Genomic DNA, 18,610 nt, shown 5'->3' with positions numbered 1-18,610 from the left:
ATTCTCTGGGGAAGAGAGAGGGGCCGGAAATTGAGTTAACACTCAGTCATACCTACATGATGAAGCCTCCATAAAAATCGCAAGAGTACAGGTTCCGAGACCTTCCAGGTGGGTGACACGTGGAGGTGCAAGGAAGGTGGCGTGCCCGGAGGGGAGCTCCACACCTCCCCCCCCCCCCCAGACACCTTGCCTTGTGCATCTCTTCCATCTGCTTGTGCCTGAATTGTATCCTTTTATAATAAACTGGTGACCTAAGTTAACAGTGGCCCTCAGTCCTGTGAGCCGCTTTTGCTGATTATTGAACCGGAGAAGGGGCCATGGGAACCCATGACTCCCGGCTCGTTGCTGAGAAGCACAAGCGACCACCCAGACTCCCGATTCTGAGACACATCTGAAGCCGGGCAGGGAGTCTCTGGGTCTGCACTAACCTCAGGCAGATGTGTCCAATTTGAACTGAACTGTAGGACACCTTGCTGGTGGTGAGGAGCTGGAGCATTGCTTGGTATGGAGGAAAAAACCCTCCACAGCCAGCGTTAAGAGTGCTGTGAGTCTGAGGAAAGGCAAACACAGTGTGCTTTTTCTAGACAAAGTGGGAGAACATATTCCATCAAGTGAATGTTGCTGCTCGTGTCTCAGAGCTAAGCCAGCGATGGGAGTAGCATAGCGGAATCACATAGCCGCTCACATCACCTTTACCTCAGTCGTCCTCAACTTTGGCTGCCCGTGATCACCTCGAAAGCTTCTGATAGTCTGATGCATAGGCTGTCTCCCAGACCAAGTAAACCAAGAATCTCTACAGGTGGTACCCAAACCTCAGTATTTTTTTTGGTATCCCAGGTAGCACATTGTTGGTGAGAATGTAAAATGGTACAACCACTGAGGAAAACAGTATGGCAGTTCCTCAAAAAATTAAAAATAGAGCTACCTTATGATCTAGCAATTCCACTTCTGGGTATTTATCAGAAGAAAATTAAAATACTAGCTCAAAAAGATATGTGTCCCCCCATGTTTATCACATCATTATTTATAATATCCAAGATATGAAAACAAGCTAGGTGTCTATCATTGAATGGATAAAGAAGACGAGGTAACATATATACAATGGAATATTATTCTGCCATAAAGAATAAAACCTTGCCATTTGAGACAACATGGAGGACTCTGAGGCCATTATGCTAAGTAAAATAAGTCAAAGAAAGACAATTATCATACTCTCTTACTCACATGTGGAATCTTATAAAACAATAAAGACCCTAAAACCAAGCTTACAGACTGAGGGTTGCTGGGGGAGGGGGTGCAATGAGTGATGGGGGTCAAAAGGACAAAATTCCAGTTATAAAATCAGTCAAGGGAATATAATGTACAACATGGTGACTATAGTTAATAAGACTATATTGCATATTTGAAAGTTACTAAGAGTAGATCTTAAAAGCTCTTATCATATACAAAACATTCCCCAGGTATATTAGTTTTCTATTACTGCTATGATTTACCATGGACTTAGAGGCTTAAAACAAAACGCATTTATTATCTTTTAGTCTACAGTGCCGAAGACCCAAAGAGGTCTCACTGGACTAAAATCAAGATGTTGGCAGATCTGCATTCCTTACTGGAGGCTCTGGGGGAGAATCAGTTCTCTCACCTTTTCCAAGGTTCTAGACGCTGAGGAGCTCTTTAAATCTTCAAACCAGCAACCATCAGTGGAATCTTTCTCACACTGGATCATTCTGACATTGACTTTTCTGCACCCCACCCCCGCCAATTTCAAGACCCTTGTCGTTGTGTTGGGCCCACCCAGATAATCAAGAATAATCTCCTATCTTAAAGTCAGCTGATTCCCAATATCAAATCCATCAGCTACATGAATCCCCTTTGCCATGTAATGTAACATATTCATGGGTTACCAAGATTAGGACATGTCAGACACATTTGGCAGCCATGATTACCGTATCAGATGACTCTAATGTGAAGCTGAGAACTACTGGTTTACCCACAGGAGGGACTGAAGAAGCAGCTCAGTTAGCAAGCTGAGCCGTGATGGAAGACTGGAGGCACACACGGAGAAACTGGAGTGTTGGGAGGGGTGAGAGAGGGGCAACAGATTGTTACAGAACTTGTCTCGCACGAGGAAGAGGAGGTTGTCATGAGATTTATTATTGCTCAACCTCTGAGAGTCCTGGGAAGTTAAACTGTATACTCCCCCAAGGACAGTGGGACCCTCTCCACACACGAGTAGCCATTGCAGAAAATGTAGGTCATTTCGCAAAATGGGCCTTTCGCAGACTTTTGGGACCAGCAGCTAACAGCTTGCTCCTTGTTTTTGGCTCACTCAGAGCCTGGATGTGTGCCGGATTTTCAAGTCTCTGGAGCTTTCCCGGGATGGTGGATGATGCAAACTCCTGCCCACAGGTTAGTTATGACTTGAAGATTTTTTTTTAAGATTTCGTTTGTTTATTTCTCAGAGAGCGCACACAAGCAGGGGGAGCTGCAAGCAGAGGGAGAAGCAGGCTCCCCACTGAGCAAAGGAGCCCGATGTGGGACTCGATTCCAAGACGCTGGGATCGTGAGCTGAGCAGAGGGCAGACACTTAACTGACGGAGCCACCCAGGCATCCCTTGAAGATACTTTCTGACTGGCCAATATTTTAATAGCCACACACGGAAACATTCAGGATTTCTGGCTTTTCTTCAAAGACCTAGCTTTGCTGGGACAACGTTCTGTCAGGACCCCTCTCAGCTGCTCCCGTTTGAGGGAGGCCTTATTTTCTGGTCTGCCGCAGCCTTCACCCTAGCCTTTCTGTTTTATGCCTGCTCACTTCACAGTTATGTGACTTGCCTAGTCTGGAAGGTATGCGAGTTCACAGGCTTCCCCCTCCTTCAGAATTCCTGTGCCTAAAGTTGGGCTAAATTCTCATAAAGACCTATTTGCATGTCATCAGTACAAAAGTGAAGAGCTGCGAGATGTTAACTAGACTTACTGTGATCATTTCGCAATACGTACAAATAACAATCATGCTGTACTCCTGAAACTAATGTTTTATGTCAATTATATCGCAAAAAAAAAAAAGAAATAAAAAGAAAATGGAAACTCCTCACCACCCCCCTAAAAGAGGGAGTAGTTTTCCACTGGGAAAGATGGGACACGACCAAGGGCACTTGCCTGTACACAGAAAACCCTTTCCTCACAACTCGGAGCACACCAGGGGGAGTAAAGACCAGTATGAGTAAACCGCCTGAGACACCCTGTGTTCCAGGGAGCAAAGTGGCCTCCATTGGTAAAAATCTCTTCGAAGGAAATAAAGCTGAAAGCTGCCGAACTATAATTTCTGTCCACTGGTCTTCCTTCAGCCTTTGGAGGTACACAAAATCCATTTCGCTCTTCTTTCGTACCCACGGACTTCCAAAATTTCGAAGACAACTGTCATTACCCCTGCCGGCCTCTTCCCACTTCCAAAGGCTCCTTTCCAACAAGCCTGCCTAATCCCCTGGGCAGCTCTTCTTCTTTTTTTTTAAAGATTTTATTTATTTATTTGACAGAGAGAAATCACAAGTACACTGAGAGGCAGGCAGAGAGAGAGAGAAGGAAGCAGGCTCCCTGCTGAGCAGAGAGCCCGATGCGGGACTCGATCCCAGGACCCTGAGATCATGACCCGAGCCGAAGGCAGCGGCTTAACCCACTGAGCCACCCAGGTGCCCCCTAGGCAGCTCTTCTTAGATAGTTGAGACCTCATCTTCATTCTGGTAAATCTCTAGCTTGGCTGTGCCACCCAAATGTGCTATCCCAAAGCCAGCAACCTGAGACAGTGAGAGGACAGAAGGGCAGTCAGAGTAAACCCTCGGACTCAGACCCGGGTCCTCTACCACCTGTCCTAACACTGCACGAGCTTACAGGTTAGAAGACAATGGGAAGATTCCCAAACTGAGGCCCTTTGAGGTACAGGGACAGGACAAGACACAGCCTTCCCTTTACATGGCTCCAGGGAAAGGTCCTCCCTTTAAGGAACACCAAGTCTCTGTAATGGGTAAAATCCAAACACCCTACTCTGTCCTCACATCCTTTCTCCTCAATGGCCTGACAAGATTTTGTGAGGATGACACACTACCTTTGAAATATGCTTCACCTCAAGAAGTTAGAGTCCATTTGAAAGGGCCTGTAAAGTAAGCTGGGATGCCGTATGGTGATAATGCTTACTCTCCACGGCATTGCTCATTAAGTCAGCTTTGGCATAATTAGGAGAGATGAAATTCCAGCCAATCTCTGAACTGCTGCTTTTACAGTTTCGATAAATAGGTAGATAGGACCGATGCTGCTGGCTCAAAGGAGATTTGAGGTTAGATGTAGTTTTGGCTTAACATTCCTTTATTTCATTAAATGATATAGTGTACGTGAATCAAAGTTACCGGAACATGTTCATTTTTATTACTAATCCGTGTTTTCTGGCCACTCTTAACCATTCATCACAGTCTTTGCGCTGGGTCCCACACGTCAGTCAATGGAGAGTAGACCAACTCTGGAGAATTCAGTCAGCTGTCTCTGACATGCAATTATGGGGCCACTTAAATCCATCCCTTCCACTGAGAACAGAACAAAAACCTTAGGCTACAAGGTTTGGGTAGCTGAGAAAAGTTGTTAGAGTGGGTTTGCATGTTCTTACAACTTGGAATCGTGTCCACAGCAGTTCCATCTGGAGGAAGACAGAGTGGATTAGATGTTTTCTCAAATCTGTCTCACATCTACGGAAATCCTACTCTTTTTATAGTCTTTTGGCATAGAAAGCTATGTTATCTCACTTGAGATCATTCCTACAGAACCAATAGGAAGATAAAGCAAAAGCAAACCAGCAATCAAATGTGATCGTCTTCCATCCTAAGGAGCTCGGTGTATAGTCATTAAGGCATCAGCATCTGTTGGGAGCTGCAGCAGGGAATCCTACGCAGGGACATAGGAGAAGCAGCAGAGGGAATCAACCCAAGTGGTACTAAAGAGGACAGGATGGGAAGGACATTTTTTATTTCCCCAGATCTTCAGGCAACCTCACTAAGGTGGAGGTATGAAACCAAGAAAAACACAAGGCTTAAAAAATACTGTGCGTTATAATTCTTCAATCTCTGGAAGGCTAGGAGCCCAAGGTCAGTGTGGCAGGAAGCAGAGCAGACTTCCCGGCCCAGCAGTCACACAATCTTCACGGTCTTGAGCATATCTGACAGTACATACGTGTCATCCCAGCCCCTCCCAGGCTTCCTCAGGGTCTGCTCCAAGGCCTGGGCCATTTCCAAGACCTCTGGCATGGCAAGTTTCTGCTCCGGGTGCAGCTGGCAGAACAGGATCTCATTTACTTCACCCTCAATTCGCCGCACATACAGGAGAGGGAAGACCGCTTTGAGACCGGTCAGAACTGAGTCCTTCAGCCCCAAGTCCCGGCACACAAGGTTGAGGATAAAGACACCTACAGGGCAGGAAGGAAAGAGTCATGTCTGGCAGATCGGGGACACGTTGGAGACAAGGTTCAGCTCTGAGAACAGACCGATTCCTGCTGGTGGCCTAAGAAAACACCGCTGCAGTGAGTCTGCAGAGAGGACAGTGCGTATGAAGGTAGGAATATGTGAACTGTGAGAAAACGTCCAGCTAATTTCTTGCTCTTCTGTGCTGGTAACAAATTACTTTGCCATTCTCCTTGCCTCAGTTTCCCAAAGAAATGCTTTGAGAAAGAAGTAATTAACACTCCAAGAAAAAGATGTACCAACTCCACAGGGGTGTTACACTCTTGACATACACACTTTGGGGTATTTAGCAGCCAGGAAGAGGGCCAATGTTACCCTGACCTCTAACAATGAAGGTTCCCAAAATCTATGTTCGCCCAAGTACCTGACACCAAGCCAAAACATCTGGGAGGCTGTCAACGTGAGGTCTAAGAGCTCTAGCTTCCAAGAGAAGCTGGCGCCACAGCTTGCTAGCTTGTTTGGCTAAGTTTCCTTACTTCAGTTTCCTTATTTGAAAAGGGGCTGCTATGACGACAGAACAGCACAATGTCTAGGCCAGCCCCCATGGAAAGAAATCAGATGGCAGCTGGCATGACCACGCCGGGGGAGATATGAATTGCTGCACACGGTAAAACTGTTTGGCAACATCTAGGAAACCCCAGCTTACAAGGAAACTCTGATCCAGCAATTACAACCCCACGTACATGCCTGACAGACCTGCAAATGCATTTCACCAAAAGGCACCTACTGGAGTGTTGATGTCAATACTGCTTATAAAAGCCTCAAGCAGGAAATAATCCAATAGCACAGCAGACTGGAGAAACCAATGCAGTACAGACACACAATGACACTACACAACAATAAAAATAACAATGTAAACACAACACTATGGATAAATCTCACAAAGATCATGTTAATGAAAGAGAAAAACACAAAAGGAATATATTCTGTAAGATTCCATTTACACAAAGAACAAAAATGGGCAAAACTAAGCAGTACCAACTGAAGTTAGGATGGGGTTCCCCTGGAGAGGAGGAGTTACAGGAGGAGGTGAGGGGTGGACCCTCTGGTGGGCTGCAAGTGTTCTGTGTTTTCAGAGTACACGGATGTGTTCACTTCGGGGAAATTCATCGAGCTACACACTGATGCACACTTTTCGTTAAAAAGAAAACAATTTTTAAAGGCTCCATCCCACCTCCCACCGCAACCTTTTGTACTTCCTACCTTCAGGAGTCAAGATGCTTTTGACCTTTTGCAGGAAAGGCTGGTCCACAAAAGCCGGTGGTGGGCAACTCATTCCCAGTGTTGGGTCCTTGCTGTCGACATCAAACATGACGACATTGTAGTGGGGCCGAACTGGGAAAAGAGAAGCAATCAAGTCTTTGTCTAACACCATATACGTTCCTACACCACACGTGCCCTGTGACCTGTGGTGGCCACAGGCGGCTACATCAGAAGGATGACACGGCGCCATGGCTTGTCTGTAAGGACACTGAGTGACTGTCCAGGGGAGTCACTGTCACTCAGCGTTCCGCTGTGAGCTCCCCACATGACAGCCAGGGCTTTGACCTGATCTTTTCCTCCACATTTTAAAGCACCTTCCAGAGATGCCTCGGTGGCTCAGTGGGTTAGGCCTCTGTCTTCAGCTCAGGTCGTGATCTCAGGGTCCTGGGATTGATCCCCGAATTGGGTTTAGGGATCTCTGCTCGGTGGAAAGCCTGCTTCCCCCCTCTCTCTGCCTGCCTCTCTGCCAACCTGTGATCTGTCAAATAAATAAACAAAATCTTTAAAAAATAAAAAAAATAAAAGCCCCTCCCATAAGCACACATATTCATCCGGTCCACACTAGCACCATTGCTACTTGGTTAAGAGTCTATCTGTACCAGTGATTTTCAATCCCAGCAGAACCTTAGGGTCACCTCAGGGTATCTGAAATACTTGGGAGAACCTGGGCTCCATTTCTGACCACCCGAGTCAAAAACCCTGGTGTGGGAAGGAACAGGTTGGTGGGGAGACAGGAAGTCTCAAGTATTTTTCTTTAACTCCCAGGTAATTCAAAATATAGGCACAGTTAAGAACTATTGATTTACACAAAGCAGCTGCCTAAGCCTTTAAGGACTGACCTAGCAAGTGGTTGCAGGGGAAAATATTATCAAATTAAAGTTAGTGTATTTTTTCTAGTACTTGAATAACTCCGGGCTCAAGAAAAAAGATCTAGCTACCTGGGTGAGAAAGAACGGGTGATGCGGGAGGTGCTTCCCTTGCTCTAGCGGAAACCGTTTTTACAGGGGTAACCTGCAATGCTACTGACTTGCAGCGAACTTTGAGACCACGAAAACGGTTATTCAATAATTAATAAATATTGACTTAGGACTACTGCATGCCCATTACCGGGCATGGCACAGATCTCGTTTTGGTTTCTTAGAGAGCAGCAAAGTCCAAGGACAACCACTGCTCACATCTGTAGCACTGAGCCCTCTAACAACCTGGAAGGTGCTTGTTAGAGACGATTGCCGGGCTCTTCAGAACTGACTGACAGGCAGTAACGATGGCAACACATCACAGACTGAGCGTCTGCCATGAGCTTTGAGCAGTGTCAAAGATTTCCCACGTACTAGCTACGTTGGGCCCGGGTCCCCACATGGGCCCCAGCCTCAGAGAGGTAACTTGTAAAGCTCTGATAGACTTAGACATACTTCACAGAAAGTTCAGCTTGCAATTAAAATTCCTGCACCAAAATACTCACCCCAGGCACCCTGCTCGACCACACCCTAACTGGGAGATGCTCTGATCCAGTGAGAACCAGAGGGTGAGGTATGGAACAGACAGACCAGGAAGGGTGTGTGGCTCAAGCTCCCAGGTTCACTTAAGACAGAACCGACCTGGCTGACTTCTCCCTGAGGGACCTATGCTCCGAGAGCCTACATAGAACGTGGCAAAAGGAGCATAGGAGCTATTGCAGAACATTAATATGCCTTTGTCCTAAGTCTGAGATAGGAAACATTAGAGCAAAAGGGAGCCTTCACTCCAGCACAGCAGGGCCGCCACCACCCCACTGAGCAGCCTCTGCTTCAGCGTTTCTCAACCTCAGCACCACTGACGCTGGGGACAGGTAATTCTCTGTCAAGGGTGGCTGTCCCGTGCACGGCAGGATGTTAAGCAGGATCTCTGGTCTCTACTCACTTGCTGCCGGAAGCGCCCTCACCCTGTGCTTACGAGGGCCAACGACACATCTGTACACACAGCCCGGCGCCTCCAGGGGTACAAGCACTGATCTACATGAACGCTGGCTGGCTCTCTCTCTGCTTCACCCCCAGCTGAAAGACTGAATAAACAACTCCCCACACACACCCCAACTTTTCTTCCCCTTTTCCTCACCCAGCTACACACCTTAGGGGTTCCTTGGGAGATTGAGGAAGTGGCAAGGACACAGAGTCAGAAGAGAACCGGGAGAAAAACCCACTGATCCGTTAGCACCCCAAGGACCGAGATGGTCGATTTTCCTTGTTGCTGTATCCCGACCGCCCAGCTCAGTGCCGAGGACGTGGCCGGCACTCCAGATTTACTGAACCAGTACATCACCAATGAATGAACAGATCAACGGGCGAAAGACTGGGACAACGTTAATTGTCATGGATGAAGCCTAGAGGCCCGTGCAGGTCTGCTGACTTTGAGGACTCTTCTCCCAACACCCTTCCAAATTCTCCGAAAGCTGTAGTACCTTCTCTTCCCGCCAGGCTGGTAATATAGTCCAGGCCGTCTGCAATATGGACCTTCATCCGATCGCTCTGGGAGAAACCAAACCACTGGGTGGCCACTTCCAACATGCAGGGGTCGATCTCCACAGCATCAATACAGGACTTCGGGAAGTGATCGTGGACAAACAGAGGGAGGCTGCCCCCACCCAGGCCTACTACCAACAACGCCAGTGGGGTCTCTGCAATAAAGGAATAAAGAATCATTTGACAATCTGCCCACTGAAAGCTTTGTACTAGCCTTGGGGAGGGCTAAGGAGGGAGCTGGATTATTTGCTCTGCCCAGGGGATACAAGATTTAGGGGCCCAGCCTCTCTGTCTCATCCCAGAAATTTAGGGGCCAATCTGACATCTGAAAACTCAACCCTGGCCTCACAATCCTTTCTCTACTACATCCAGAAGCTGAACCAGTGTGTTATTATTACAGAGCCTTAAAGATCCCAAAGCTCTCAGCTGATATCATACCAAGAATCCCCACCATAAGCATGATCAGACTTCCCCTAGGAACTGGCAGGAACTATGGCCAACATCTCGCTCTCAAGGCAGTGTAGATGCAATGCCTCTGCCCAGCTTTCAACTCAAAGGCCACAGTTGCCCTCTCAGACACATCAGCCAAGTCATTCCACCCAAGTTCCAGAAATCATGGGAAAACAAAGGCCCAAATCCTAGTCCTAAGTACAGAGAAACCTCAGCAACCATAGGCAGACAGAAGAAGACAAGAAACAAAAATCACCAGAAGGAGACATTAAATTAGGATTGGTATCCGAGGATTAAACCTAAGAACTGAGCCTCTAGGGACATACAGCAACACCAAGATAAGCCAAGATCACAGGGTGTTTCATAAGACATCCTCAGGCCTTTAGATGAACAGTTAAAAGCCTAGACAGAAAAATGAACATTTTTGCTACTGTGGTCAGATCCAAATTAATTAATTATTAGTAATAAGCCTATGATTATTCTACCAATAATAATAGATTTCTTAATGTAAGTAGAAATTCGAGAAAGAATTGCATCTGGTGCTCAAATAATGCAGGACTGAAAGCCAGAAATTCTTCCCAAGTGCACAGGAATTTCTGGAGTCATGATTTTTAAATCTTCCATCTGGTTACATGGGTAGACATAGGCAAACACTCAATAAACTGAACAGCTTAAAATCTGTGTACTTTCTATAGCTCACTGCATACACTTTATCAACATTATATTAATTGTCAATATTATTGATAATTACATTATCAATATTAATAATTATATTATTTATATTAACATGTTAACAGTAATATATTGATTTTATTATTAACATACAAAGTATTGTTTGTTTCAAGGGTACAGGTCTGTGAATCATCAGTCTTAATTCAGAGCACTCACCATAGCACATATCCTCCCCAACATCCATCACCCAGTCACCCTCCCCCCCCACTTTAATATTTTAAATAAATGAATTTTAAAAAAAAGTTAGACACCCACACATGCAGTCATTTTGCGATTACAATCGGAGTCTGAGGGAAGAGCTACTGGCCATTTATTAACTTAGAAGAACACTGGGAAGGAGAAAACTACGGATCTATGTGGATTTGTTGGTCTGTCAACGCTGTGCTCACACAAGACAGCTGTAATCGTCCACACCCCTGCCTGTGGAGGGCACCGGAGTCCCCCTCACCTAGGAGCAGCTCCGGGTTTCTGAGCAGGGCAAGGCCGGCAATCATTGCTTTGTGGTGCTCACAGCACAGGTAAGTCTTGTCAACGGGCCGCCCTGGGGCTGCAGGGAGGTCCTCTGGAGTGTCATCAGCCCGCGGCTTCTTCCTGTCCTTCTTCCCCCGTTTCTTCTGGGCTAAATGAGAAACAGAGATGACGAGGTCCTATGCTGAGCGCGCTAGTCCAGGGAAAGCAAGCCGTACCAGCAGCACTGTGCTGCAGCGAGGCCGACCCGACTCAAGAGCCCACGCCCCCGGAGCCTACTTTAAGGAAATGGAAAGGATCCTAGAGGACATGGCCTAGATCTACACTGTCCAATACCATAGCCACTAGCCACCTGTGGCCACTGAACATAATTTACAATTTGAAAACATTAACGTTTCAGCGCCTTCCTTGCAGCAGCCACATTCCATGTGCTCAGGAGGCCAATGGTTACCGTATTGGGCGACTAAGCGGACATTAAACATTCCCTCCAATGCAGAGAGTTCTACTAAACAGCACCAGACTAGGCGACCTGTGAGGTACCCGCCAACTCCAAAGCCCTTCTGAAACCTATCGCAGAGGCCGGCAGTATGGAGGAGGTGGGGGGTCACCTGCACCTGAACTTTTCCGGCTCACCTCACAGAAGTTTACTGAATTAATATAATACAGACGCATATGGAGCCCCGTACAAAACAGATGGCCTCCAAACTGAAGGCATTAAAGTGATAACCACATCTGTGTGGTAAAGCACCACCCCAGCACCTTATCATCTGAGACCCGGACTTCGCTCAAGAACATTCTGTTTACTGCCGTTTACAGCAGAGCCCAGATGGTAACAGGAAAACTCACAGAGCTGTGTGCCTCTGATCACAGGTACCCAGGTCGGTCTGACCACCCTGAACGGAAAGTCCAGGCCATGTCCACTTGGGTTCCACCAGTGTGCGGATGACACCTCACCTCTGTGAGACACATCCTTCAGCAACCTGGCTTCAGACTGCACCACATTCCTGTTGCTGAGGAAGATGAGCCGCCGGAAGTAGTGCTTGTCATCCCCCTGCACATCCTCGACCACGTAGCTGCCACTCAAGGGACTGCAGCCTTGGTGCTGAACGGTCCGGACCCCGATGTCCCCACCCACAGACAGAAAGGGGACCTGAAGATATAACAGAGATGTGGTCAAATACCAGCTCAATTAAGAAACATGAGAAATGATCATCTTTTCCCTTTGTTTGTGTATGAGGAATCCCCATACCAAGGTTCAGGACACCAAGAACTTCCAAGATTTGCCATTCTAATAAGAAACTTTCCTGAGGGGCGCCTGGGTGGCTCAGTGGGTTAAGCCTCTGCCTTCAGCTCAGGTCACGATCCCGGAGTCCTGGGATCGAGCCCCACATCGGGTTCTCTGCTCAGTGGGGAGCCTGCTTCCTCCTCCTCTCTCTCTCTCTCTCTGCCTGCCTCCTCTCCGCCTACTTGTGATCTCTATCAAATAAATAAATAAAATCTTAAAAAAAAACTAAGTAAGCTGCATTTAAAAAAAAGAAAAAACAAAGGAACTTTCCTGGGGCCTTTCAAGAGATCACAAAAGGTTTAATTCACTCTTTGGAAACCCCCAAACCCTCAGTAAAATGCAAGGTTTCTCCCTCAGAAAAACATGAGTTTCTCCTTAGGAATGTTCAAAGGACTTTCCATAAAACCTAGAGGGAACCTTCCGCAGGGAACTATAACTATGAGAGAAGGAAATCTGAGAACAAATCCAGAGAGAGACCAAGCATTCTAAGTTTGGCGAACTCTCTCCCTGCAATTATTCTCATCTTTTCCCCCATTTTTCTTTTCTTTTTTTTTTTTAAAGGTTTTATTTATTTATTTGACAGAGATCACAAGTAGGCAAAGAGGCAGGCAGAGAGAGAGAGAGAGAGAGAGAGGGAAGCAGGCCCCCCGCTGAGCAGAGAGCCCAATGCGGGGCTCGATCCCAGGACTCCGGGATCATGACCTGAGCCGAAGGCAGAGGCTTAACCCACTGAGCCACCCAGGCACCCCTTTCCCCATTTTTCTTAACAAGAGAAAAATTTAGGAGAAAAATACATTTTCCCTCTAGACTTTTCCATTTCCCTTCTCAATCTTTACTTCCATTTCTTTTAAAGACCTCCAAGAGTATTAATAATCACCAGGGACCCCTGGCTTTGCAGAGACACCGGCACTCCCCACAAGATCTCCATCTCTTTGAGGGACACCAACCCCAATCAAACACACATTCATCTGCAAACACAAGACAGTGTAGTGGGCAGAACCACAGGCTAGAACTAGGGAGTCTAGGTTTATCTTTCTACATCTGCTACCACAGCAACATGCCCCTAAGGAACTTGGCTTTCCTACCTGCCATGGCTAAAGCACCTGTAAGGTACTCAGCTATCAATGACCCTGTCCGAGCAGGATGGGGTAAGACAGACAATATCAGCAAAAACCCTGTTTCCTTCCTAGGAAAATGCCAGGCCAGCAATGCTAATATCCTGAAAACTAATCTGAGCTGTTTTGCCTCTTTTTCACTCTACACTCAAGATAATGATAGTTCCAAGAAGCAAAAGACAGAAAAGGGGGTAAGGAGAAACAGAGTCGGAACAACCCACAGTATAAAGAGCTAGAGCCTGGAAGGTGGAGAGCATTTCGTTTCTGTGTGGAGTCGCAGAGGCCCCACAGAGCAACCCTTCTCCCTCCTCTCACTGCCTGGAGTCAAGAGAACTGAAGTACTGCCCACTTAGTTCTGAGCTGTTGACATGCCCACCAGGAATACGCCAGGGGCACGGACCCTCGTCCTAGCTCCTTCCGAGTCACCCTATGCCTATGTGGCTGCTAATATGACTTCTCTAGAGATCCGTGAAAGCTGCTGCCAGAGCTCTATTACCTGCTGCTGGGCGGGCATCCCAGCAGGAGCCAACTCCATGACTCTGGCTGACAGCTCGGCCTGGATGCTGTCCATGCCTTCGTACTGCTGGCCCCGGTGGAGGGCCACGGTGATCAGCCTCCTGAAGCCTGCACTGGCCGCCAGCTGCTTCCGACCCTCTTCCATGCCAAAGAGCCACTCGGTCTCACGACCCTGGGGGACTGGAAAGAGCACTTGGTGACACAGAGTCCAGGGAAGAGTGTTCAAGACCCAACCAATATAACCTACATGGCACAGAGTCAGCCCCAGTGAAGTCCTAGCATCCCTTCCAACTATGACCCACTGAGGGCTGTCAATTCCCTAGTGCACAATGCCCAGAGCAAAGCAGCCATCAGACACATGGTAGGACCCACGTGACCATGTGAGGGAGAGAGGAGGGTACCTAGTCCAAGAAAAATAACAATAATACTAACACTTATTACACGCTAAGCATTATTCCAAGAAGTGTACAAACAGAAACTAATTGAATCTTCACAACAGGCTAAGATACAGGTGGTATTATTATTCCCATTTCATAAATGAGGACATTGAGACACAGAAGTAGAATTATTTGCCCAAATTCACACAATTCATAAATGGGGAAGCTGGGGTTCAAACCCAGGCAGTCAAGCCCCAGACCCCATGCTTGTGTCCACTACACTCTTTGTTCCCATAGGTGGACAGGCAGGATTATGGAATACTTGGGAAAATAGCTGACTTGTCAGCAAATTACCAGGGTGATAATTTCAACAACTTGCCTTTGTCTAGAATTTCCTACTTTTGAAAGCACTTCGTCATCCTATTTCTTTTCACCATTACGGAGGTAAATCTGGTATTATTTACACCCTTCACTAATACCACTTCTGTTTTCCAAGCACTTACCATGTGCGAGCACCACTCGAAGCGATTTTACACCTCTCACACCTACACGACAGTTAACAACCTCACTTTATAGATGAGGAAACTCAGGCACAGAAAGAAAGGGAATGTCCAAGGTCACACCACCAGGAAGGGACTGAGCTAGAACTGGAACCCAACAGTGGTTTGTTTAGCTACTACTCTGTACTATCTCGGAGTTTGGCAGAGAAGTACAGCAGTTCTCCCCAAGTCATGCAGCTCACAGGCTATGGAGCTGACTCTGCTGCTTCCAGGACTCTGTGGTACAAAGTAACTCGCTACACTGTGAGACTTACCTAAATTTATCCCTGTTGTCTCTCCCTCTCCTCCCTACCAAACCCTTTCTCACACTCTACCAAGCCTTTGCAATGGAAAGTGTGAAGAAATAAGCCTCAAATCTTAAGCAGGTACCTGGACAGCTGCTACTCCCCCTCCCTCATGCCTGGGAGAGTCTAACTTCTTGAAGTGCCACCCCCTGCAAGATAAACCAGCCACGGCGTACCCATCCACCAAAGCCCCAGCCCCTGTAAGCCAGCCCCTCCAGGGAAGAGAGGGAGCAATCCCAACTCACTGATGAAAATGGCAAAATGATTGTCCCGCGATGGTTTCACAGTGGGGTTGTCCACCACGTGGAGGGTGTAGCGTGGCTCCCCCGTGTCCCCATCGCACAAGTCCAGAGATACATTCCCCAGCCCGGCCTTGCGGTACAGCTGGCTGCACAGCCAGGCATACTGCTGCCGCTCACGCACCGCCTCAGCCAGCCGCTCGGCACTCTCCAGCCGCACAGGCTTGCCCTGCTCCTGAGCACACAGCTCAAAGATCTGAAGGGCAGAGCCAGGGACTGGCCTGAACTTGGTCATGATGAAGGCAAAGACAGGTAGGGAGAACCGAGGCTCTGCATCCAGTACCCGGTCCTGGCTGCTGGACACCTGGTGTACCCTCACCATCCACCCCTCCCGAGAGAAGTGACCCACTGCTTTCTTCAGGATGTGAGCCTGAGCCAGGGAGATGCAGAGGTAGCGACCGCCCACCTGCAGGACACGGCCAACCTCAGCCAGCATCCTGTCCACCTGGTGCAGGGTCTTCTCCTCCTCGTCTGTCAGGACAGCGTCCAGGGTGCCCTTGTCCAACACCACCTGGAACGAAGCATCAGGAAACTCCATCTGTGTCATGTCCATCTTCAAGAAGCTCATCTGGGGCCGTCGGCTGGCATTGCGTTCCTTCATTTGCTTGATGACCACCTCACTGATGTCAATGTTCACTATATCCAAATAGCCCACATCATACAGCTGCTCACTTAGCTCCGAGTTCCCGCACCCAATCACCAGCACCTGAGGGGAAAAACCAACAAGATGAAGGTGGTCAAGGCAGAGGAATGACATGCAGATACGTTCAGGAATCAGATCTCCCCGTGGCTGGTAAGTTTCCAGGGGTGCACATGCTACTGTTAGGAGACAGCACCATTACCGAGGCGATTCCAGGTTCCATCTTAGGGAAACTCATCGGTGGAAACCACATTCAGCCACACGAAGGAGGGTATGGGAAAATGGGCTTTCTGTACTACACAAACAAGCGAATCCTGGTTGTCCGCCCTGAAGCAACCATCAGTTACTCAAGAAGTGATAGGAAGGCACAGAATCCAAACACGGACAGGTCACACCTCTTCTTTGGCTATTAAAACCCAGTTGTGGAAGAACCATATTCAATCACTCATGCCTGCGGGTCCACCTCACGGTATTCTTTTCTCCTTCGGTTTAAGGTGGCTCCAGCCCCAGCTCGGAGGCCAAGGCCGGACTTGAAATCACAACCCAGAGACCAAGACCTGAGCTGAACTCAAGGATCCAGCACGGAGTCGACGGAGCCACGCACGGGCCTGTATTCCGCTATGTCCTAAAGCCAAACCTGAAACACAAGCTGCTGCCCCCTCTCTGCGCAGCAGTCGTGCCCGCAGCCCTCGAAATGCGGCCCCAGTGTCCCTCCCTGGAAAAGCCCGGTGGGAAGAGCCCAAGTCTTGCCCTGATGGGGCTGAGTCTCAGCTCCCACGGGAGCGCGCCCTGCACACGACCTGCGGCCAGACACCGGCGCTCGGGGCCGCCGCTGCCCCGACAGCCCGTGCAGGAGCCTCGCGGAGTCCTGACCAGATCCCAGCCGCGGGAGGAGCGCACGCGGCACCCGCACAGCCCCGCACTCCGCACGCGCCCCTCCAGTCACCTTCCCGCCCTTCTTTCGCTGCCAGCCGCCCCCCCCACATCCCCAGCACACTTCGTCGACCCCGAGCCCCCGGCGCTCAGCTTGGCCCCGGGCACCCCGGGACGTGCCTTCCGGCTCCAGGTCGCCGGCGCAGCGCAGGCCGGAAGCGCCGCGGCGGCCACAGCCCCCGCCGGCGGACTCGGCGTCAGGAAAGCCACGGCGACCGCCGGCTCCACACGGGTGCGCCGTGACGGAAACGGCCCCGGGAGGCGACAGCCAGGGTCACTACTGCGGTCCCTCTTCCCGGGCGATGACTAGGTCAGGGAGGGGCTGGGGCAGCAGGTCGCCCCCCACCCCGAAACCTTGCACAGGACGTGTCAGAGCTGCCTCCGAGCCGCGGGACGCCCCGAGTCCGGAGAGGCGGGCCCAGGCGGCCGCCGTGAACCGCGGCCCGTCGCCCCCCGCCACCCGCGGCGGGACGGAGCTCGGCGCCCACGCTCCGAGCGCACGCCGGGCGCGCGGCCGCGCTCACCTTCTCCCGGGGCTTCATGTACTTGTGCAGCACCCCGCACAGCTCCAGGTAGCTTCCGTACCACTCGAAAGCCCGCTTCCCCCGCTGCTGGAAGAACTTCTCCCAGTACTCCGCGGAGCCGAACTCCCGGGAGCTCTTGGGTAGGAGGTTCATGCTGTCACCGTCCGCGCCGCGTCTCCGCCACGCTCCGGCTCGCGCGCTGAGGGACCATGGGCTGCGCCTGCACACGCGCCCGCGCCGCCGCCCGGCGTCGGAATTCGGCCCGCACGGACGGAGCCCCCGCTCGACCCCAGAGGGGTGACGCGGACACGCAGGCCGACGCGCGGGACACGGAGCCCGAACCACGGTCACCCGCGCTCCCGGCTCCCGGCTCGCGGCTCCCAGCACCAGCCCCAGCCCCACGTGCCGAGCCCCTCACACTCGCTCACCGCGGGCCTTCAGAACCCGCAATCATATCCGGGTGCCAGGCGTCGCGATTGGCCGGCCGCCCGACCCTCCCGGCGTCTCATTGGCCAGTCTTTCGATCCTGGCACCTCATTGGCCGAGACACGCTCGCCACCTACCGCGCCGGCTCCGAGCGTGGATACGCGCGCGGCAGCAGGGGGCGGGGCCACGGGTCCAACTCCGGGCGGAAGACACCCCGCGGCCGCGTCGGCGGGATTGCGTCCGAGCGCCGCGAGAGGGCAGCGTTCCCGGCTCTGAGCGTCTCCTCCGCCGAGGACCCCGCCCGGGCTTCCCGCCCTCGGTGCTCGCGCTCTGTCCCAGAGGGCCTCCTGGCCGCTTCCATCGCGAAGGGCGGCGCGCGGGCCGCGGAGGCCGCGGGCAGGAGGCGGCCCCAGAGCAGAAAAGCCAGCAGACGGACGTGCGGCCAGGGCTGAGGAGGGCCCGTGCTTAGCAGAAGAGCCGTCCTGGCCGCGTTACCTTCGGCCTCGCCCCCGCCGTCGCTTACTGTCGCCCCTCGACGTGCGTGGTGGATGTTTATTCTGGAGAAAGCCGGCCCTGAGCGTGCTCGTCCTGCTCTAGAATGCGGGATCCCGCCGTTAGTGTGCTGACGGGAACGCTCAGCAGAGGAACAGCAGCTGCGAATTCGGAGGGGACTCCTCAGCCGCCGCTCCCCCGCAGCGCAGCACGCACGTGCCAGACTCTTCGGACACTCGGCCTCCTC

The 18,610-nt window shown here is 50.5% G+C and overlaps 1 protein-coding gene across 5 annotated transcripts; it reads right to left on the bottom strand.

The window, feature by feature from the left end:
* Positions 1-4,341: 4,341 nt before the first annotated feature.
* Positions 4,342-18,336, bottom strand: METTL13 (methyltransferase 13, eEF1A N-terminus and K55). 5 transcript variants are annotated; one of them, XM_082702727.1, is made up of 8 exons: positions 17,446-18,336; positions 15,295-16,054; positions 13,809-14,008; positions 11,862-12,062; positions 10,893-11,055; positions 9,202-9,417; positions 6,705-6,836; positions 4,342-5,446 (listed from the first exon to the last, which is right to left on the bottom strand). In XM_082702727.1, the coding sequence occupies exons 1-8, from the start codon at positions 17,596-17,598 to the stop codon at positions 5,172-5,174; spliced, it is 2,100 nt and encodes a 699-aa protein (XP_082558853.1). In that variant the 5' UTR covers positions 17,599-18,336; the 3' UTR covers positions 4,342-5,171. The 5 variants fall into 5 exon arrangements, with proteins under 5 accessions (XP_082558853.1, XP_082558852.1, XP_082558855.1 ...); XM_082702726.1 differs by having other exon boundaries at positions 10,893-11,063; positions 11,867-12,062; XM_082702729.1 differs by having other exon boundaries at positions 10,893-11,063; positions 11,867-12,062; positions 15,755-16,054.
* Between the last annotated feature and the right edge of the window lie 274 nt (positions 18,337-18,610).

This window comes from Mustela nivalis (assembly GCF_964662115.1).
Source record: "Mustela nivalis genome assembly, chromosome: 16".
Taxonomy (NCBI): Eukaryota; Metazoa; Chordata; class Mammalia; order Carnivora; family Mustelidae; genus Mustela; species Mustela nivalis.
This window is presented reverse-complemented; position numbering and strand designations above follow the sequence as displayed.

Bases quoted from the DNA above. Each gene is read 5' to 3' on its own strand.
- METTL13 (XM_082702726.1), bottom strand. From the start codon at position 17,598: ATGAACCTCCTACCCAAGAGCTCCCGGGAGTTCGGCTCCGCGGAGTAC. The intron at 16,055-17,445 runs GTGAGCGCGGCC...TTTTCCCCTCAG, and splicing joins ACATGAAGCCCCGGGAGAAG to GTGCTGGTGATTGGGTGCGG. The intron at 11,064-11,866 runs GTGAGGTGTCAT...TTTCTCATTTAG, and splicing joins GAAGGATGTGTCTCACAGAG to CCCAGAAGAAACGGGGGAAG.